This window comes from Podarcis bocagei (assembly GCF_964188305.1).
Source record: "Podarcis bocagei genome assembly, chromosome: 13".
Lineage (NCBI taxonomy): Eukaryota > Metazoa > Chordata > Lepidosauria > Squamata > Lacertidae > Podarcis > Podarcis bocagei.
Genome location: NC_138138.1, coordinates 25,842,148 through 25,858,541, shown reverse-complemented (window position 1 = coordinate 25,858,541; position 16,394 = coordinate 25,842,148). Strand labels below are relative to the sequence as shown.

The window sequence follows — 16,394 nt, the reverse complement described above, 5'->3', positions numbered from 1 at the left end:
GCGATCACCACCTTTGCGTGGCTATACGTCATGGACTCTATATAAAGGGAGGACAACCCACACTTCTGCACTTCCTCCACTATCTCCCCTTCCCATGGAGATTTAAAGTTATCCCTCAGAATCAAGGGGGCCAAACCCACCGGTCTGAAACAGAGCTTGAGCCATAGCCATAGCTTCGCTTTCAGGGCCACATACCTAAAGGCTTGGCAACCGGTTTCCAATCTCATGATCGCGCCTGCCACGGAGGGGGGGATCCTGAGTATGGCCCTGAGGAATTGGGTTTGGATAGATTCCAATTTTTCAAAATCCCTACGTGAGCCCAAGGCAATGCCCACCAGCAGAAGAGGGAGGACTTTCATTTTAAAGAGACGTAAGGCAACATTGACAGTCTGTGCCTGTTTCTTGGAGTACAGGGTTCTAATCGCCAGGGCTGCTTTGGATGCGTTCGAGGCTATGTATTCTCTGTGCGCCAGGAAGGACCTATTTGATCTTACAACCTGACCCAGGTATTTGAAGCAACTGACCTGCTCTAAAGGAATACCATTAATTGACCATAAATTAGGTTTCGGTCGAGCAGCAAAGACCATTATTTTGGTCTTGGCATAATTTAATTGGAGCTCGTGTTGGGTCTCATATTCATGAAGAGCTCGAAGCATCCTCCTTAATCCGATGGGGGAGGTAGCTAATAGGGCGGCATCGTCCGCATACAGTAGGACATTTAAGGCTCGTCCTGCCAGTTTTGGTGGATGGAAATCAGCATTTGCCATATGCACCACTAGCGAATTAATATAGAAGTTAAACAGAGCAGGGGCAAGCAAACAGCCCTGTCTTACCCCCCTAGTGGTGGCAACCGGATTGGAGACTAGCCCCTTACTATCTATCCTAATCCTCAAGAGGGTATTTGTATACAAATTAATAATCAGCAAGAGAAGGCGGCGGTCGATAGATGTCGCTGCCAATTTTGTCCATAGCTGGTTCCTGGGAATTAGATCAAAGGCCTGCTTAAAGTCTATAAAGGCGACGTGGAGGGCTTTTAGGCCATTGCCAGCGTACTTGGTGGCCAAGTGATTTAGGATTAAGATTTGGTCTGTTGTTGATCTTCCGGGGCGGAAACCCGCCTGCTCCTCTGCGATGATATTGTTGCTTTCCATCCAGGTCGTTAATTTGTTAAGTAGAAATCTTGAATAGATCTTCCCAATAACATTTAGCAGGCTAATTGGCCTAAAATTGGCCGGGTCTGTGCGCGGCCCTTTCTTGTGAATTAACACAATCAGTGCAGAGTTCCAGCTTGGAGGAAATTGTGCTGTTTTGTTTATATAAGTAAAAAGAGCTGCTAGAGGTGGACACCACCAATCCTTATTGGCTTTAATAACATCTATGGAAATAAGATCGTCTCCGGGTGCCTTGCCCGCCTCAAATTGGCCTATAAGTGTTTCCACTTCAGAGCAGGTAACAGGATCCCACTCTGGCAAGGGGGCCAAATCTAACCTTCCTCCGCTGGGTGCGTGAGCTGCATATAAATCGGAGAAGAAGCTTTCCCAGGTGTCAGCTGAAATTTGAGGTTCTATCCTTGACAACGGTCTACCCAGGTATTTGGAAATTTGGTGCCAAAAGGAGGAGGGATTTCTATTTTCTGCAGCTTTTAGAAGGTTCTTCCAATCATTTCTTTCTGCCGCAAGCTTCTTTTCCTTTAATAGTGCTTTATACCTTCTCTTGAGGTTCATAAGGTGACTGCTAGGTGCGGGGTCATTTGATGCCCTATATGCCAAGAATTCGTTATATAGGTTGTTCTTGAAGAGTCTACATTCCTCGTCAAACCACTTTTTATGAGAGAAATGGTTACTATTCATTACCGGGGTCTTAGCCAACGAAGGTTTTAGCAGTTCTACTAAATTGTCATATATTGGCAGTGGCTCAACTGCCTGGATAAGGGAGTCCCTTGTCTCTTGCAGTTGGTCAGACCAAAGGAGTTCATTTATCCGTTGAGCCATATTGTCGGTCCATTTTAGGGCAGTGGGCCTCATCTGAAGCTGGTTATTTGTAATAGGCACACAGGAATAGGTAGCCAATTCTCCATCCAGGGTCAGAGAAAGTTCTAATGGAAAATGGTCACTTTCCAGCCTCGTTACCACCCTAAAGTTGGAAATTTTGGGAATTAGGTCTACTGATGTCCAAATAAAGTCTATGGTAGAGGCTCGGGAGCCTGACCAGAAAGTAAATTCGGCAGGGTAATCAGAACTGAGAGCTCCGTTTAAAAGGTGAAAATTAAGAGCCATCAAGGTTTGTCTACATTTAAAACCTGCATATGTAGCAACACTGTCTTTAAAATTCCTAGGTAAAAGGTCTGAGGTTAAAATGGGTAGTGAGGGATATTTATTATACTTAGCAAATAATGATTTATCAGAGTGAGACAATCGGCCATTGAAATCTCCTGCAACTAGGAAGGTGGCTTCAGGATATTTCTCTAGGAGAGTTTCAAGAGACTGTTGAATTTCCCTCCATCTTTGGTCCACCAGGTTTTTCTTATAGATTGGGTGCAAATAAACATTAATCACCACAAACACTTCCTCCGCTGTTTGTAGCTTTACACCCAGCATGGATGACGACTGGATGTCGATTTGTTCCACCTGCAGGTTTAAGGCCAAAGAAACTAGGGTAGCCAACCCACCTTGTGGTCTGCCAGATGATAGTAAATTCTGTTGTGCATTCAGGTAGAAGCCCTTATACCCTGATAGGGAGAAGCCCTCACAAGCCCAGGTCTCTTGCAGCAAAAGAATATGACTGCCTTTTATGTAGGCGACAAAGGATGGATCCATCAGCTTAGGTTTAATGCCAGCTACATTCCAGGATAAGAAAGTAAGTAATCTCCTGGTCACCCCTTCGAGTCATGCTGGGCCTTGCGGAACCAGCACGGCAGAATCCACCTGGGAATGCACGCGGCGAGGGGGGACAATAGGCTGGAAGAAGGAAGTAATTGTAGCTTGCTTACCAGGCAATTTCCGAGCACCACTTACCGCAGCAGCAGCCATGGTTTGAGGCTTAATTATTGGTAGCTGCAGGGATGGATTCTGGTGCACAGGAGTATCACTTAACGACAGGTCCATAGACTCTACATTTAAAGTATGCTCTAAGATTGAGGGGGGTGGGCCTTTTGGATCTGCGGATGCTGTAGGGAACATGCAGTGTAAGGCAGGTGGAAGGCATCCTTTTCGGTTTGCCTCCAAAAGAGCATCCAGTCTTGCCACAGCTTCCGAGTTTGACCAGAGGGTTGTCAAATCTTCCACTGTATCCTGCCCGGGCTTGACATCCCGAGGCCGTGTACAGCCAGGTTGCAGATCAAAGGTCGTTAAAGCAGGTACCACTTGGGCTTGTGTAGACTGATCTACAATTGGTGAGGAATTCATCTTATTTACATGAGCATGATCTTCTGAGTTACGGAGACAGAGTAGCAACTCGTCCAATCTGTCTGTTATCTCTGTCCGCTCCAGTTTTGGCAATTGGGAGAAGGATAGAAGTAACTCACGCTCTGTAGAATTCTCCAGATGTATAGCCTTTGTCAGAGGAGGCAGGGGGGCGTCAATCCAGCTGATTAGATCTGCGGCCAGGGGAGTTGGGGTCGTGGCAATTGGCGGACCCTCAGACTTATCTGCTTTCTTTTTGAACAAGCAGTTTGGTAAGAGGGGGCAGATCTTGGTATTGGTAAAGACTCTTGTAGCAAGGATTCCATAGTTAATTAGAAGGCTTCTTGAGGACATAATAAGTGCAGGGAGCTTTTTGGTTTTAAAGGAGAGCAGCACTCTCTGCCTCTGAGGTCTGCTGCTAATATGATCAATATGCCTCAGGTCAATAGAGCTAGGGATTACCCTCAGAAGCTCCGCTAGGTGTCTCCTTATATCACTCTTATAATGCCAGTTTATTACCTTGCCTCTAAAGGGGCAAACCGTTAGGCAGATTTTGGTAGCTTGCAGCAGCAGTTTGTGAGGAGGTGCAGACTGTTGTTCCTTCTTATTTTGCTCACCTCGCTCACTTTTCTGATTGCCAGCAGCTTGAGGAATTATACAGGAGGTATGCGGTAAAACGGGTGCTCTGGGCATTTGTAAGGGCTTCATCTCAGGTGGTACATCAGGGGAGCTGTCTTTACCTGTTAGGGATACAAGCGAGATAATCTTCTCCAAGGATCCTCGGATGTCTTTTATGTATTTAAAGATATAGTCCACTGTTCTAGCAACCAGGTCTAAAGTAGATGAGTGTTCAAATAGTATCTCATCAATGCAGCCCCCACGGGCTCCAGTGCAAACACTCGAGTGGATGCCAGCATCACCACCGCTTGAAGGTCTAGTAGGCAGGTCATCAAAAGGTTCCTTCACACTGGTTTCCCCGTCATTCATCTCCGCCAGCAGTGCGAAAGAGTTTGAAACCGGGACATTAAAAACATCCTTTGTACCTTCAGATTCGCTAATTTTTGATTGTTTAGCAAGAGGCAGGCATCTCAGTTCCTCTGTGTCGTCTATATCTCTGGAATCTCTGGTACGTTTCCCAGTTCCTCTCCCACAAGCAGGGCTGTATAGTTGCTTAGTCATTTCTCTCTTCATGCAACCGCCCCAGTTTCAAGGTTAATGGTTGTCTCCCCGATAGAAAAAGGCGTCCTCCTACTCACTAATTTAAAACTAAGACTAAAAACTAAAAACTAAAAACTAAAGTTAAAAGTTAAAAGGTTAAAAGGTTTCTATGCTCATTAAAACAATGTTAAAAGATAAATCAGGGAGCTCACACTCACGCTGACTAAGTGCCGTTCGCCATCTTGATTCCCACGCTCTGGCTATCAAGTAAGAGATCTTATCAATAGAATAAAGTTGAAGCAGAGATTGCACCTGCTGGATTTGTTTTAGCTCTAGAGCTGAATGACCCAAAAGTTGGGATACTGATTCTGGTTTTATTGATGCCTTTTAATCTCCATGGATATATCAAGTGATTATGCAAAGGAGACTTTCCCAATGAACTAAGCTCTACAGATCAGATCTGTCATCTCCTCTCTCTGCTGCTCTTAATAGTACCCAGAATGTACCACCTTGCCACACCTCATAGTGGGGTCATCTCGGGCTTGTGGTCACCTTCTAAACCTTCTGCTTTGGGTCCCTACTCTCAAGCCTGGCCCATGGATTCTGCCATGGGGCAGAGTGTCACTGCAGCTGCGTAGCAACAGCCAGTGGCTGGTGCATATATTTCCTGACTATGCAGCTTGTGTGCGCGCATGTGTGTTTAGTGGAGGGGCACGAGAAGGAGGTGTGCAAGGAGTTTTCATGGTGTAGCCATTATCTGGAAAATCCCAGAAGGCTGTCACTTAATTAGAATTTAGAAAAGGTTCCTGGAAACATGATATATCCGCAGCGGCAATTACATTTGACTGTCCCTGGGGGCTTCGGTTGAAGTCGCAGGAGAGGGTGGCTGGATAATTAAATTAGCCAACTGTCTTGCTGTGAAGCTTGCATCCATTCTGTGAATTAGCAATTAATGTGGGGGGGGGTGGAGAGAGAAATAGCTGTGCCCCCCCTTTGTGAGAGGACAATAGCATCTTAAACATCAGAAGGCTGCAAGTTGTTTTTCTCCACATGGTACTCTGTTCCACATCTCTGAGGATCCCTCCTTCTACAACAGGATGGTCCAAGGCACAGCCCAGGGACCACATGTGGCCCTTGAGGCCTGTTTTGGTGGCCCTCAGCAACATTTGACACCCCTGCCCAGTAGTGCTGAGCTTTGGTAAGTGAGTGCTGGGCTTTGGTAAACAGGCATGAGGCTATGACAGGGTCATAGGGTCCTCCTGCCTCCTTCCCAAATCCTAGTTAGCACTTTCCAAGCTTTGGGAAGTAGATAAGATGGTCTAGGACCCTGACAGAGTCTTGCACCTCCATCCCAAATCATGGTAACCTCACTTAGCCAGCTTTCGAAAGGTGGCATAAAGGCTGGAAGAGGGCACCCAGTTTTGACCTTGCTTCCCCTTCCCCTGGTGCGACAAGGCACTGTGTGGCCTGCAGGTTCCATGTCAAAGTACTCTTGCAGCCCATTTGGCAGGAAAAGGCTGCCCTGTTCTACAAGCACTTTCATGTGACAAGACATAATGCTGTTAAAGGCTGAATGAATGAATGAAATTGACAGACCAGCCCTGCTCCTGGGCTGCTTCCCTTTCCTATATCGCTCCTATCAAGTCCAAATGTGACTCTTAGAAAAACATTGCTGACCCTACAAGTGTCCCTATTTTCCAGGGACGTCCCTGATTTAGAGAAGCCATCCCAGTTTCTGATTTGATGTTCCACTTTTCCTTAAAGGTAAAGGGACCCCTGACCATTAGGTCCAGTCATGACTGACTCTGGGGTTGCGGCGCTCATCTCGCTTTATTGGCCAAGGGAGCTGGCGTACAGCTTCCGGGTCATGTTGCCAGCAGGACTAAGCCACTTCTGGCGAACCAGAGCAGCGCACGGAACGCCGTTTACCTTCCTGCTGGAGGGGTACCTATTTATCTACTTGCACTTTGATGTGCTTTCAAACTGCTAGGTTAGCAGGAGCTGGGACCGAGCAACGGGAGCTCACCCCGTCGCAGGGATTCGAGCCGCTGACCTTCTGATCGGCAAGCCCTAGGCTCTGTGGTTTAACCCACAGCGCCACCCGCATCCACTTTTCCTTAGGATGTCCCTATTTTCATTGAAGAAATGTTGGAGGGTATGGAGTTATCCAACCCCCAAGCCACCTGAAGGCAATCCTGTTTAGGGAAGAGGTTTTTTTAAAAAAAATGTTTAATGCTTTATTATGTTTTTATGTATGTTGGAAGCTGCCCAGAATGGCTGGGGCAACCCAGTAAGATGTGTGGGGTATAAATAATAAAATAATCATTATGGAATGTGACGTCCCTCTTTTCATTGTTGGAGGGTATGGCATTGTCCTCTTCCATCAATCATTGTGTACAGTTCTTCTCAGACCCTCTGATGCTCAGTATCTGTGGAGCTTGCCATTACTCGGTAAAACATATGGGAAGATGGTTCAGGAGTGGCAAAAGGAAGCATCTTATTCCCACACATGTAAAGAATAGGAAGAACGGTAGTAGTTCGGCGGTAGAGCACATGTTTTTCATGCAGAAGGTTCCAGATTTCAGTTCTTGGTGTCTCTAAGAAGGCTGGGAAGATGTCTGCCTCCAAAACTATAGAGAGCTGCTGTCAGCCAGTATAGACATTGCTGAGCTATGTGGACCAATGGTTGGGCTCAGTATAAAGCAACTTCTTGAACTGACTACCACTTAATAATAATAATAATAATAATAATAATAATAATAATAATAATATTGCACTTTATTTTATTTTATTTTATTTTATTTTATTTTAAATATTATTATTTATTATTATTATTATTATTATTATTATTACTACCACTTATGCTGCTCCTTATAAAAGATCATTAGCTAAACCCAGAATAGGAGGAGGAGGAGGAGGAGGAGGAGGAGGAGATCATTTCACAGATGATCTAAAGGTCAACATGACGATAAAGGCGCTAAAGGGACCTGTGGCTCTCATGATGTTGCTAAAAGTCCATTTCCCACCAATTGCAACCAGCGTTGCCCATGCTTAGGACTGATGGGAGTTGTAGTCCAGCAATGCCTAGAGGGCGCCAGATCCCTCCATCTCTGGTTTGAGGAAAGGGAAAGCATTGGATTCAGGGTAATGGCTAAGCAGCTTCTGGTTGTTTAATGGAGGCTGCTTCCACCACTGGCTAGTGAAAGAAAGCAAGACTATTGTGGCATTCTCTTTGGAGCATGGTTGAAAAGGTCTGAAGGAATTGGACTACAAATGATAGTTACTATACTATTGTGGCCCAATGCTGAACCTTTTCCTGCCTTTCCCCCTACAGAAGAGAAGCAAGTTGCACTACCATGTTGCTGTCATCATCAACTACCTTGGGCACTGCATTTCCCTGGCAGCACTGATAGCTGCTTTCGTCCTCTTCATGCGCCTGAGGTGAGTCAGGCCAAAGCGCCCACGAGATCATTTGAAGCAGCCCTCACCTGCCTGCCACTGGCCAGATGTTTACACACTACAGCTCCTGCCAGCACAGCCGTGCTAGCTAGGGCTGATGGGAGTTGAAGTCCCAAAAGCATTTGGAGGGTGTGCTAGGCTGGGGAAGGCTGATCTAAAAATTAAAGAGAGGTAGGGGCAAGGCAGTAACATGCGAGGGGAGGGGATCTGCCTTGAGAGTGGGGCAGTTCATCCTTTGGGCTGTTCCTGTGCTGCCATTTTGCACGCTCTTTCCTTTTCTCCTCCAGGAGCATCCGGTGCCTACGAAACATTATCCACTGGAACTTGATCACTGCCTTCATTTTGCGGAACGCCACGTGGTTTGTGGTCCAGCTCACCATGAATCCAGAAGTCCATGAAAGCAATGTGGTAGGTTCTCCTCAACCTGGCTTCAAATCTGGTGCTAGCAATTTGGCTTGGATGCCTGCTGGACTTTGAAAAACAAAACAAAAAAAGCAAGGGGGATCGAGAAACTTTCCCCGTGACCTTTGAGGTCACTGCTTCTTGACCTGATATATGAAAGTCAACCCTTGAAAACGTACATCTCTATCAGGGTCTCCAGCTGTCTGTGGACTACAATTCCCAGCATCCCTGACCACTGGTCCTGCTAGCTAGGGATGATGGGAGTTGTAGTCCAAAAACAGCTGGAGACCCAGGTTTGGGAAACCCTGATCTATAGTGTAAAGCCCTGAGGTATTGTGAGCTGGTGGTGATAGGGTTGCCATAATTCAAAAAATAAAAACCAGGACACCCCAAAAGTTGTTGAGCTTCCCCCCACAAAAAAATGCCAAAAACCCCACAATTTCTCAATTGACTTGCCTAAGATCCAGAACAAAATGCTGCCTTTTGGAAATCCCCTCACCCCGATGTCAATTCCTCCTTTGAAATCCTTTGAAATGTATGGAAAAATCCAGACGTATGGCATCCCTAGGTGATGAGGCCTCTGGCGGGGGCTGGAGCTGAGTGGTAGAGCATTTTGCAACATGCAGAAGGCTTCAGGATCACTCCCTGGCTTCTCCAGGTAGGCCTTGGTAGAAATGCTACCAATTAGTATATAGACCAACATGATCACGATCACTTTGCTTTAGCACCTTCAAAACATTGGCATGTCTTTAAGAGTTTAAAAGAGCCAGCCAATCAGGCCCATAAACCTGTCAGATATTTGCAAGTTAAACTGCAGGTATTTCACCATGACTGGTCCTACAGTAAGACCAAAAATGAAATTCTAATCCATGTATCTCCTTGTTGGATTTGCTGGCAGAAGCCAAGGCAGCCTGGCTGAGGCTGGGTGGAATTGCCGCCCCTAATTCCTAGAGGGTGCCATGTTGCTGAAGGCTGACGCTTACAAGTCTGTTGATCTGAGCTACCCGGCAGCTGAGGTTCAGCCGGGGTCTCCTTTAGTGTGAAAAGGAAGCTGAATTTCCATGAGCTCTAGCATCTTGAGAGTGATGCTGTAGTTTATTTGCAGATGAGTTGAGCTATCTTGCAGTTGGCTTTGCTTTGATCTGAAGGGTTGGGAATTTTAAAGCCGAAGGATGGAGCCTCAGCATCACTGTTTATGAATGTTCAGCCGTTAGCAGGCGAAAGGGGACGATGCTAAACTGTTCAGAGTAGCTGTGTCCTCATAGAGGTAGGGTAGGCTTCCTTGTGGCTAGGATTTGCAGGGCTGTTTCCTCTTAATTCATCCATTCTGCCTGTTCTCTCACCACACACAGCCCTGGTGCCGCCTCGTCACAGCTGCCTACAACTACTTCCACGTCACCAATTTCTTCTGGATGTTTGGCGAGGGCTGCTACCTTCACACAGCCATCGTCCTCACCTATTCAACAGACAAGCTGAGGAAATGGATGTTCATCTGCATCGGCTGGTGTGAGTGGCAAGGAGAGGGGTGGCTGCAGCATATCCTGCAGGGTAGCCAGGGCGACAAAGGGATGGTAGAGTACGAGACTCTCCACCTCAAAGTTGTGGGTTCAAGTCCCATGTTGGCCAAAAAATTCAAGGGGGTTGGATTAGACTCAGAACTCCGCAGATGTTCAGGAGTACTTTTTTGTTTATCATGTATACCTTTTCAGAATCTGAAAGCACATTCTGGAGTTCAGCTATAGGGACCCAGTGTGCCTTTGTTATACGCTCAGAGGCACCATCAGGCGTTCTAGTATGGGCAACAGGGCCTGAGGCTGAGCTGCGATGATTCCAGGGGCACAAATTAACCTATTCGCTCTGCAGATGCTCAGAAGCGCTCTCATTCTCACTCATTATAGGAGCACTGAGCCCTCACGCAAGAAAAAACAGGCTCTGCGTCTGAGCTTAGGAAATAGCACCGTGATAGTTTCGCTCGGTATGGGTGGGTACCTGAGCTGAGGCCACATATCCCATTTGCTCCCCCAACTACCACAACCCCTTGCCTTAATGCCAGGTCATTCCTCACCGGATGCCCTGAGACCTGTCTTTGCTTTCATCCACAGGCATCCCTTTCCCCATCATCATCGCTTGGGCCATTGGGAAACTCTACTATGACAACGAGAAGTAAGTCATCCCTAGTCTCTCTCTCTCTCCCCCATCCTGCTTTTCTGCTGCTATGGTAATGGCTTCTAGAGCAGGCTTGCACAGCCTTGGAGTGAGTGCTACGGAGGGATCTGGGGGTGGAAGGAGGGAAGCTCTGCTGGCATTTCTCCGCTTTGCACAAAGGCAATCAGGAGCAGACTTGGGGGCGATTTTAGCAGACGAGCAAGAAATCAGGAGTGGCCTTGCTTGCAGGCAAGCAGTGTTCTTCCCCCACTCTGCCAACTACCACCCCAACCACCCATGAACCAAACAAAAAGCTGTTTACCTGCACCAAGAATGTGGATCAGTGGCTTCCAAACGTTTTGGAGGCCACCGCTCCTTTCGTTCCATAAACTCACCCCCAGGGCCCCCTAACCTATAAAAAGCACTACTCAGAATATTGAAATGCACCACCCACCAAGGGAGATGATAATTCAATGAAATTTGAAACAGTGGCAATTAGTTGCACGTGCATTCAAAGCCCAATTACTTAGTTTAATTAATCAGCAAAACTGATGAATGCTTGATCCAGTGATACCAGCTTTTCAAAGTCTGATAGTCATTTACGTCTCCAGCACCCCCTGCCACCTTTTGGCACCCTGCTAAGTAATCCTGCCATCCCCTGGGGGGTAGTACCATCCACTTTGAGAACCTTGGATGTAGGTGCTTAAATTTCAGGGATATCCTAGTTCCAATGGATAGGATTAGTTCAGGGAATGGAAACCTCTGACTGGTGGGACAGATTAGGCACTTCCCATTAGGCCGATGAAGCTGTTCTACCAAGCCTACCTGCCCTCCACCTGATGTCACATGTCAGATGTGAGGCAGGTAAAGCAACAGCTGGGCCGAAAAGAAGCCTGTAGGATCAGTGGTACGTGCAAGGAACTGTGTAGAGTGAGTGCCCTGCTTGGCTCTCTCCTAGCGCCAACAGTCAGCTGGTTGTCAGGGCTTCAAGGGCCATGTATCTGTTGCACTGGCTCCCGGTGGAGTATCGGGTCAGGTTTAAGGTGCTGGTTTTGACCTTTAAAGCCCTTTGTGGCTTAGGGCCCTCGTAGTTACGGGGCTGCCTCTCGTGGTATGCCCCGCAGAGGACCTTAAGGTCCATGAATAATCATAGTTTAGAGGTCCCAGGCCCTAAGGAAGTTAGATTATCCTCCACCAGGGCCAGGGCCTTCTCAGTGATGGCTCCGACCTGGTGGAATGTTCTGTCCCATAAGACCAGGGCCCTGCAGGATTTAATTTCCTTCCGCAGGGCCTGTAAGACAGAGCTATTCTGCCTGGCTTTCAATTTGAACTTAGTCTGATCTTTTATTCCCCTTCCTTCCCTCCCCCTCCCCTTTTTATGAAGATTACCCGCTCTGGGATCCCACAGCTAATTCTCCCCTGGTCTCTTCGCTGGCCCAAATAGGACTAATTTAGTCAGCTAGCCCTGGTGATCATCTAATGTTTATTGGATGGATTTTCCCTCTAAATTGATTTTTGAATTCTGAATTTATTGTTATTCACGTTTTATACTGTATTTTGTGCTGTTCTTTGTTGCATCAATTAAGTGTTTTAAATTTGTTGTTAGCCGCCCTGAGCCTGATTTTCTGAACCGGGAAGGGTGGGATATAAATAATAAAATAATAAAATAAAATAAAATAAAATAAAATAAAATAAAATAATAATAATAATAATAATAATAATAATAATTTATTATTTATACCCCGCCCATCTGGCTGGGCCTCCCCAGCCACTCTGGGCGGCTTCCATAAAAACCAAAAATACAATAAAATATCACACGTTAAAAACTTCCCTGAACAGGGCTGCCTTAAGATGTCTCCTGAATGTCAGGTAGTTGTTTATCGCTTTGACATCTGCTGGAAGGGCGTTCCACAGGGCGGGCGCCACTACCGAGAAAGCGCTCTGCCTGGTTCCCTGTAGCTTTACTTCTCGCAATGAGGGAACCGCCAGAATGCCCTCGGCGCTGGACCTCAGCGTCTGGGCAGAATGATGGGGGTGGAGACGCTCCTTCAGGTATACTGGACCGAGGCCGTTTAGGGCTTTAAAGGTCAGCACCAACACTTTGAATTGTGCTCGGAAACGTACTGGGAGCCAATGCAGGTCTTTCAAGACCGGTGTTATATGGTCTCGGGGGCCGCTCCCAGTCACCAGTCTAGCTGCCGCATTCTGGATTAGTTGTAGTTTCCGAGTCACCTTCAAAGGTAGCCCCACGTAGAGTGCATTGCAGTAGTCCAAGCGGGAGATAACCAGAGCATGCACCACTCTGGCGAGACAGTCCGCAGGCAGATAGGGTCTCAGCCTACGTACCAGATGGAGCTGGTAAACAGCTGCCCTGGACACAGATTTGACCTGTGCCAAAATGACTCCCAGGCTGCGCACCTGGTCCTTCAGGGGCACAGTTACCCCATTCAGGACCAGGGAATCCTCCACACCTGCCCGTCTCCTGTCCCCCAAAAACAGTACTTCTGTCTTGTCAGGATTCAACCTCAATCTGTTAGCCGCCATCCATCCTCCAACCGCGTCCAGACACTCACACAGGACCTTCACCGCCTTCACTGATTCTGATTTAAAAGAGAGGTAGAGCTGGGTATCATCCGCATACTGATGAACACCCAGCCCAAACCTCCTGATGATCTCTCCCAGCGGCCGCATGTAAATGTTGAAAAGCATGGGGGAGAGGACAATAATAATAATAATAATAATAATAATAATAATTATTATTATTATTATTATTATTATTATTATTATTATTATTATTATTATTATTTATTATTTATACCCCACCCATCTGGCTGGGTTTCCCCAGCCACTCTGGGCGGCTTCCAAAAGAATATTAAAATACAGTGATACATCAAACATTAAAAGCTTCCCTAAACAGGGCTGCCTTCAGATGTCTTCTAAAAGTCTGGTAGTTGTTGTTCTCTTTGACATCTGGTGGGAGGGTGTTCCACAGGGAGGGCGCCACTACCGAGAAGGCCCTCAGTAATAATAATTAATTGTTGTTGTTGTTGTTGTTGTTGTTGTTGTTGTTGTTGTTGTTGTTGTTGTTGTTGTTGTTGTTATCATCATCATCATCATCACCCACCCAGGGCAAAAGCAACTCACCTGACATGATTATGATGTCAGGTGATTGGCAAGTGGGCGGCCTCTTGTGGGAGTGTTGCAAGCAACTTAGAATCAGGAAAGCAGTGCGGGAATGGAAGGGGATTAACCCACTCTTTTCCCAAGTGCTGCATTTCAAACCCAGCTTGCTCTCCCCACCCCCTGCAGCTACTTTTATAAGAAACAGAATTCTTGAAGCTAGAGGTCCCATCCCAAATTTCCTAACATCTCTGCATCCTTTGGCCCTTTGTAGTGGGTTGAGCAGAGGTGAAGGAAGGAACATTCAGCGCGCTCCTCGATTCTCTGTTCGGTAGCTAGAAAAAGTAGGCTAAAATAGGAAGATTCAGCAAATCCAGACAAATTTGCAGAGTTTATGGAGGTAGCAGAATTAAACTACTTGGTGATTTATTTTTTTAAAGTGTAAACACAGCACTGGGCATTGCTAATGAAACACCATCGTGGGAGGTCCCCCCCCCCCCAGTTAAAGCAGCCTGGGATTTAATGAGAGGGTCTTATGCTTTTCCCTCTGGGCCCTTGATCCTGCTTTCCCAGGGACTTGCTAATGGAGGACATAGCAGCCCCCTGGCAAGTTGCTTCCATGGCCATTAATCACGCAGGCGAGCAGGATTGATTTGGGCTGGCCGCCATTTGCCTTAATTATCAGCCATGGCTTCTGGCTTTCAAGTAAGTTCTGGCTGTGGCTCTGGCTGAAACCAGTCACCCACCCTCTTGTTTGGGGTTCCAAGCCACTTAGAAAGGTCTTCTTGGCGGGTTTTTAAAAAATTGTTCTTTCCCCTGACACCCTTCCCTACCTTTCCCAGCAACTACAGTCTTGAGGGGTGGTGATAGTAACACAGATTATGAGGTTCAAGCTGGGCAATGCAATAAATGCATGGTTTCATGTGTCTTGCTTTCAGAAAGAAAGAAAATAAATAGCAGGAATGAGACAGTGGGTCTGATCAGGGTAGGGGTACCATGCATGGGTAGGGGGTGGTTTCATTTTCTCTCCCAACTCCTCCTTCCCAACTGCATTGGTTTTATTTTCTTCCCCAAAGCTGCTATTTGTTTTGACAGGGAAGCCTGACATTGGTGGTAGCAGCTGTTTCCTTCTGGGAGCAAACAGCAGTATTGGGGTGTGGGTGATTATTTTCATTGGGACCATGGCTTGGGAGGAAGGGTTAAAAACCACCCCTTCTGACACTTCCTGACATTTACCTATCCCTAAATATGCCGGCTGTTTGTTTACATCAAATAGATATGTGTGAAATGTGCCGTACGTTTTTCATTTTATCCAGTTTAGGTCATGGTCTTCCAGTCTTGAAGCTCTTCTTCCTTATTCTACATGTGTTAGGAGGAGGTTTTGGCCAAGGAAAAGCACTCTGCCCATGCCCAGAGATGCTCTTTCTTTATTATATCCTGCATCAGAAATGGATTTAAAGCCTGGACTCTGGTTCAGCTTCAACCGTGGATGAAGTTAAATCCTCACTGTGGTTTCTTTGTGCTCTGCATTCCGAATTACAGGTGCTGGTTTGGAAAACGAGCAGGGATTTATACTGACTACATCTACCAAGGTCCCATGATACTGGTGCTGTTGGTAAGAGCGGAAGTCCCTTCCTTCCCACTCTCAATACTTTTTCAGGGTGCAGTGCAGGGGTTGGAGGCTGCTTTTGTGGCTAAGGTGATGTAAGAACGAAAGAGGCCAAGACTCCAGTACCTTTTCATAATTGTGCAGAAATGGGAGCATGGGCAGCAAAAGCTGATCATAGGGGCCGGGCCGATCTGTCGGTGGGAAATTCTGCACTAAAATTTCCTGTTCTACCCAAATACAATAGCTCTGTCATTCTCTTGCATCTGGTCCTTCTGGAAGTAACCCCCTTGCAGTTTTGCTCTTTTTTGCAGAATGCCTAGGAGGGTCACTTTTTCAATTTATTTTCAGCCAAACTAGATGTGATGCAAGCCGTGCATGAAGTTAAACCAGGCTTGATAGTTTCATCTTCACACATCTTAGATGGGAAGGAACCAGAGACGTCCTCTTGGGCTGAAGATTAGGGGGGCCCAGCAGCATGGCATGCCTGTGACATCCCATGCCCAACATGCGCATAGTTGCGAGGAGGTCTTGCCCAGTGCCACGCAGCTTCAATGCCCACGGTTCCTCCGCTCTCACACTCAGGAGGAGCTTGCCTTTGATGCTGTGCTGGCTCAGCTGTTTGGCCTCCTCTACCCCCTCAACATTTGCAGGGCTGAGACCCCTGCTAAGGAATATTGAGGGGCATGACGACAGTCTGCTCCCTAGAGTCAGCACTCCTGGAAGGGACTCTGAATTTGATCACTGCTTTTTTCACTTATGGTTGGGGGGGGGGGAGGATATTGGCTCCAAGCATATCTTCCCCTGCAGGTAAAAAGGTTTAAAGGGGACAATTTCCATAAAGGCTGACTCCCTTTGGAATAAAAATTGTCCAGACTCGTAATTATTATTCAAAGCTTTACTAACCAAATACAGATAGGTAGCCGTGTTGGTCTGCCATAGTCAAAATAAAAAAATTCCTTCCAGTAGCACCTTAAAGACCAACTAAGTTAGTTCTTGGTAACTAAGAACTAACTTAGTTGGTCTTTAAGGTGCTACTGGAAGGAATTTTTTTATTTTTACTAACCAAACTTCTTCAAAAACAGAACAAAAAAATCAATGGT

At 46.6% G+C, this 16,394-nt stretch overlaps 1 protein-coding gene across 10 annotated transcripts in view; it reads left to right on the top strand.

Annotated features, from left to right (window-relative positions):
• Positions 1–16,394, top strand: part of LOC308571161 (corticotropin-releasing factor receptor 1) — a 74,966-nt gene that overhangs the window by 47,692 nt on the left and 10,880 nt on the right. For all 10 annotated transcript variants that reach the window (XM_081166637.1, XM_081166641.1, XM_081166636.1 and 7 more), the window contains 5 exons: positions 7,894–8,000; positions 8,306–8,426; positions 9,773–9,926; positions 10,523–10,583; positions 15,228–15,300. In XM_081166637.1, the coding sequence (XP_081022763.1) occupies positions 7,894–8,000; positions 8,306–8,426; positions 9,773–9,926; positions 10,523–10,583; positions 15,228–15,300 (516 nt within the window). The remainder of the gene's footprint in view (positions 1–7,893; positions 8,001–8,305; positions 8,427–9,772; positions 9,927–10,522; positions 10,584–15,227; positions 15,301–16,394) is intronic.